The sequence below is a fragment of the Trichomycterus rosablanca genome, chromosome 20 (genome assembly GCF_030014385.1).
Source record: "Trichomycterus rosablanca isolate fTriRos1 chromosome 20, fTriRos1.hap1, whole genome shotgun sequence".
Lineage (NCBI taxonomy): Eukaryota > Metazoa > Chordata > Actinopteri > Siluriformes > Trichomycteridae > Trichomycterus > Trichomycterus rosablanca.
In genome coordinates, this window is record NC_086007.1 from 5021639 (window position 1) to 5027394 (window position 5756).

General features: G+C 36.7%; 1 protein-coding gene across 1 annotated transcript; it reads right to left on the minus strand.

Annotated features, from left to right (window-relative positions):
* Positions 1 to 334: 334 nt before the first annotated feature.
* mmp13b (matrix metallopeptidase 13b) lies at positions 335 to 5540 on the minus strand. The gene is made up of 10 exons (XM_063016456.1): positions 5442 to 5540; positions 3883 to 4121; positions 3647 to 3795; positions 3429 to 3554; positions 2506 to 2661; positions 2145 to 2265; positions 1522 to 1655; positions 1146 to 1305; positions 580 to 683; positions 335 to 450 (listed from the first exon to the last, which is right to left on the minus strand). The coding sequence occupies exons 1-10, from the start codon at positions 5538 to 5540 to the stop codon at positions 350 to 352; spliced, it is 1389 nt and encodes a 462-aa protein (XP_062872526.1). The 3' UTR covers positions 335 to 349.
* Between the last annotated feature and the right edge of the window lie 216 nt (positions 5541 to 5756).

Sequence of the window (5756 nt, forward strand, 5' to 3'; positions counted from 1 at the left end):
AACTGAATGAATGAATATTTATAAAATTCCCACAGAAAGATTGCACATAGATCGTTTCATTTGAATAATTTATTTTAACTTTTTTACTTTTCACAATACTAATACAAATGCATTAAATATTTATAGTCATTTATCAGATTTAGAAGAAGGGATTACCACTTTAAAACTCTGTAGCATGACTATAAATGCATGCAACAAAACAATTACAGTATTTAGTTACTGAAGTACCAGCTCAGTAATAAAAACATCATAAATATTACAAAATAACCATCACAGTTCTTATATAAGTCATTAAATAGTACAGTAATAATACGTAATTGAGATTTCAGCACATGCAGAGTGTAGGAGCTCAGCAGTTCAGCAGGGCGTTGGCTCTCATCACACGGACAACTTTCTTTCTGCTGTAACTGTACTCGTACTGAACTTTTTCATGGTACAAGTACAAATATCCTGTTTGAAATACAGAACAGACAAATAAAATTCTCAAATCAGTCAATTAAGCATAATTAAACTTCATTTAACTATGAAAAACAATCATGTAACTCAACAATCTAAAAAAAATATTTGAACCATCTTTACCGTTCTTATAGGTAGCAGCATCCACCTCATCGTTGATTTCTGGAAAGTCATCTTCTATGGATCTTGGGTATCCACGATCCATCGTTTCAGTCTGTTCATCGTAACTGTGATTGAAATTAAACTCAGTAAACTTAATTTTCTGCACATAAGAAAGCTGACTTTTGTGTGCAGGTTCCGCCAGCCATTCAGTCACAGTGCACGATGTGCTTCATTTATTCAAAGTGCCTTTGTAAGCATCAAAATCCTTAAAGACAAGATTTGACTAGTTTGGTGTGGAGAACCTTCAGTAGCTGACCTCTAGCCTACTGAAGACCTTTGATATAAACTGGACCCTTGCAGGACCATCTAGTACAACATTGGGGTCTGAACTTAAAAATGCTATTTTGACTGATTGGTCAAAATTTTCACATATACAAAGTGTATGTATCAGTAATACACCCTGAATACTATATGTATATATACTATATAGCCACCATAAGTCTGTATGTTAAAAACCCTAAGCTTTTTACACGAAGCCAAACAAAATAATTTTATTACATTTTTATTGAAGAATAAAATCCACACACCTCCAGTAGTGTTCGTCCGTGAAGAACAGAGTCTTGCCCGTGTCATATATGTACACTGCTGCATCTATTTTACGGATGGATTTTGGTAGACCCAGCTTGTGGATGTATTTTGGATAACCCTTCACCAGTGTGTAACCATTAAGAGCCCACATATTTATACCTTGAAAAATAGAAAGAAAGAAAAAAAACCTGAGTATAACAATAGTCATTGTCCTTAGCATCAGCAGCAACCAAAACACAGCAGCAAAATACTGTATATCGGTGCTATCGGCCATTGGGGCGTCTACATACAGACATGATTAGTTATTGGTTAAATATGTTACAAATACTACAGATAGTGTTGAATGTGTATGTATATGTAAATAAAAACACAAACCACTGAATATGATGACGACATCTTTCCTTGGGTTCTCGTAAGCTGCGTGTACTTTGTTCGGAATTGACGGCCAGGTGGATTTAATGAGAGATTGTTGTGGCTCCGGAAACTGCGGATGTATACGCCAAAAATACCTACAAAAACACAAGAACAGAATTACATGTATAGTTCAAATACTAATGCAGTTACAGAGTCATATGTTAGATCTAATTGTAGGATTTAAGTAGCACAGTGCCACATTAGCATCAATTAAATCAATAAAATAAACTGTTAATGTATGTAATGTACGTATTACACTCGGGAATCTCCTTAAGACCTTAACATGTTCTTAATTTGTTTTTGTTTTGTACTTATTATTCATAAATAAAAGTCATTACGTAGGGATTTCCCTTTTGTATATGCAACATGCAGTTTCCAGGGTGTTTTCCTGCCTTGTGCCCAGTGTTTCTGGGTAGGCTATGGACCACAATAAATATCCTCAGAGAGAGAGGCATGTTGGGGTAACTGGATATAACCTACTAAATCTAGAGCACCAGTAGTGGTCAAAAAGTACATTTTGTATTTTAAATGTGCAGAAAGTAGCTTGGGTTAATATATTAAACATTTTAAATAATGAACTGCACCTGTCTTTGAAAATCAGCATTTCTCCTCGGAGTTCAGTTATGGCATCAATAGTCAGTTCAGGGTCACATTTGTTTGGAGCCTCAGGTTTGGGTTTGACTGTCTTGTGGTCAGGGTTTGAACCTGGAATTCAGCCAGAAAAATAATAGTTACAATTAGACAAAAACAGAAATAAAAACAAATATACAAAAGAAACCAAATTTTAAATTTTTTGATCATGTAATTCGATCATGTAGTAGCACCGAACAGTTGCAGAAATCACAAAAATCTCAATACAGCTATAACATACTGTACATATGTTAACTTTTGACTTCAACTGAACATACATTCACATGTTTAATTAATAAGTTTGTTTTTATTTACCATAGAGAGCTTGGATGCCTTTGATATCGTCCTCAGACAGGGGAAATCCACGGAAGTATGAGTAAATGGGAAACATCAGTGCACCAGGATCATTAGAATGAGCCATACCAAGAGCATGTCCGAATTCATGAGCCGCAACTAAGAACAGGTTATAAGCTGCAAAAGAAGCAACACAAAATCATGAAAAAGGTTTTTTATATTTATTTAACTTACAATGTTCTTTTGCTAATTTCCATTTATACTAGTGTTTTTCTTTAATTACTTATAGTGTAATTAACAACAAAGAGCTTTTATTATGGCTTGATTCTAATAAAACGTTGGCAGAATGTTACATTATAAAAAAAACTTAATTAATCCTTGTGGTATAATTACACTAGCACTTTAAGAAATATAAATAAAAAATATACATTTTATGCAATATCTTGGCTGATTTAATTTTAAAAGCAAAACTTTTGCTTCTAAAAGCACAAATAAAATAAAATGAAGTGATTTAACCAGGTTGCATTACAAACCACAGCCTACTGTTCTAAAAGAAGTATTTACTAGTCTTACTAGTGTGTTAGTGATATAGTTACACATTTAACACACAGATACAGTTTGAGGACCAGACAGTAAGTTATTGGGACTGCCAAACAGACATGATTGGCTATGTCTGGGGGGTGGTGGGGTTTTGGCTGAAACAGCCTAGCCATTGGGAGAGTTCACTTGTCAGTGCGCTCTCTGCGCTGATCCCAAACCGGGATAATAATAGGAGAGTTTTGTCAGGAAGGGCATCTGGCATAAGAACTGTGCTAAGTCTGATATGCGTACCAGAAAAAAGAAGTATTGCATACATTACAGTACAACAGTACAAGCAGTGGTCAATTTTCAGTGGATTATTTTATTTGTACATGTTGGTATGTATTTAAGGGACTGTACAGTACCATGTGAGTTTTTTGTCCAGTGTTCATCATCATCGAAGTGTGTGTCTCCACCAATGCCAATTCCAGGTGGGTATGCATGGGCTAGGAGTCCCTCAGGGCCATCGAAAGGGTTGTGGTCTCCATGTTCTGTTATTACACCACACAAAGTAAAATAAAATAGGTTAGATATAAAATGCATTTTAAACAGATCTTGTTACAATCTTGAAATAAGCATGTACCTCCTCTGCCAAAGCTGATCATGATGTCGGCATTTCCCTCATGCAGCCTTTTAAACTTTAGAGGAGTCACGTCACTCCAGACCATCAGGGCATTATGAACAGCTCGATCCACATCTTCCTTTTTCAGATCAGGAGTGTAATTTGTAATCCTGTATTAGACCAGACAGGGGTGTCAAACAAATACACAAAAATACACAAATGAAAACATATCAATAATTTTTAAATCAAGAATCAACCTGAATGTCACAAGGTTGTTTTGCCATTTAATGTCTCTGGGGAAGTGATTATACTCTGCTACATCTGGGACGCCACATCTGGCCTTCTTCATGATGTTCAGTGTGTTGTCATCCAGGTTGCCAGTGACGTTTAGCCCAAGAAATGACTGCATCTGACGGATCTTTGTATTTAACGTGTCTGAAGACTTTGCTGTTCCTAAGAGACCAGCCTGCATGCCATAGAATCTCCTTAAATATTGCTAAACATAGAACAGAAAGAGAATATTTAAACAGTGTCAAATGTGATGCCCACATATGAAACAAATAATTCACATAACTGGATCAGTACTATTGTGTTTGCACTCTGAGTTAAATTCTGTGCATGTATTCTGTGCATCTGGCAACCCTGTCTACATTGGCGGACACTTGTCTTGCACTGCAGTTTATTTTGCACATGGCAGTGGTAGAACCAGCGACCGTCTACTTACTTGTTTAATACTTTATCCACTAAGCTTCTAGTGCATCTTCTAAAGTCTGCTGTGCAAGAAAGAAGCCCCTGCTCAGAGATCAGCATCTTAAAGCCTGACTGAAGTGTTTATTGCTGATCACATGGATAAAGAAAAATCATAAGGAGGCATTTTTCTTGCATGGCAGCTTCTAAGCTCATAAGGGCAGCACAGTGGCTAAGTGGGTAGAAGGCAAGAAGGTCCTGGGTTCGATCCCCAGGTGGGGCAGTCCGGGTCCTTTCTGTGTGGAGTTTGCATGTTCTCCCTGTGTCCGCCTGGGTTTCCTCCGGGTGCTCCGGTTTCCTCCCACAGTCCAAAGACATGCAAGTGAGGTGAATTGGAGACACTAAATTGTCCATGATTGTGTTTGATATAACCTTGTGTAATGAGTAACTACCGTTCCTGTCATTAATGTAACCAAAGTGTAAAACATGACGTTAAAATCCTAATAAACATCTAAGCTCATAATGATGTAGAGCTTGCTTGTCAGTGGACCATTTATAGCAGGCATGTTATTGGTCATTCTTGGATTATATATGTCAATACAGAAACATTGTTTTTCCCTTATAATAACACCCAGTTTGGGTTTTATCTAAAATAACAAGAGTAATTGACTTTTTAATGACCACCTTAAAACCAGCCCTATTATATGGGCACAGAAAAGTCATTGGTTGTAATAAATTATAACTATTAACAAGGAATAAGGAGGCTTTGTCACACCAGAAAATAAGTCTTCTACACCAACTTGTTAGATATATATTTGTAACCCATTATATTAATAGAAAATCCTCAATAAACTCACAGAGAAGTTTGTTCCAATCATTCAGTCACATAAAATAACGGTTCAAGTCCCACTACTGCCAAGGCTGCTGCTTTTGGGCTCTTGAGCTAGATCCTTAACCTTCAATTGCATAGACAATATACTGTGTCCATGTACTGTAAGTCACTTTGGATAAAAGTGTCTGGTAAATGCTAAAAATGTAAATGTTTATTTAATAGATATGTCAGACACATTGGAAACCTCAAAACAACCTGAAAAGAGCACAGTAAGAATAATTAAATGGATTCTCATACCTCTGCTAATAGCCACTTGTCATTCTCATCAGCTGGAAGAGGCTTTGCTAAAGCCTGCACCACCATCACCAGTAAAACTGCTACAGCTGTAATCTTCATGTTTACTCTTGGCTGTTCTGCTGGGTATGACTGCAGCTCATTCACAGGGCCTTTATAAAGACCTGAGTGTGCTCCCACCTCTGGGGGGATAACATGCCATGATTCATGTAAAAGTACCGTGGCCACTTCCTTCCACTGCTAAATCCCAAAAAAATGCAAACAACATCACTTACTTTACGTTGTGGTTTTACCAACACATTTTAAACAATGGGGTCT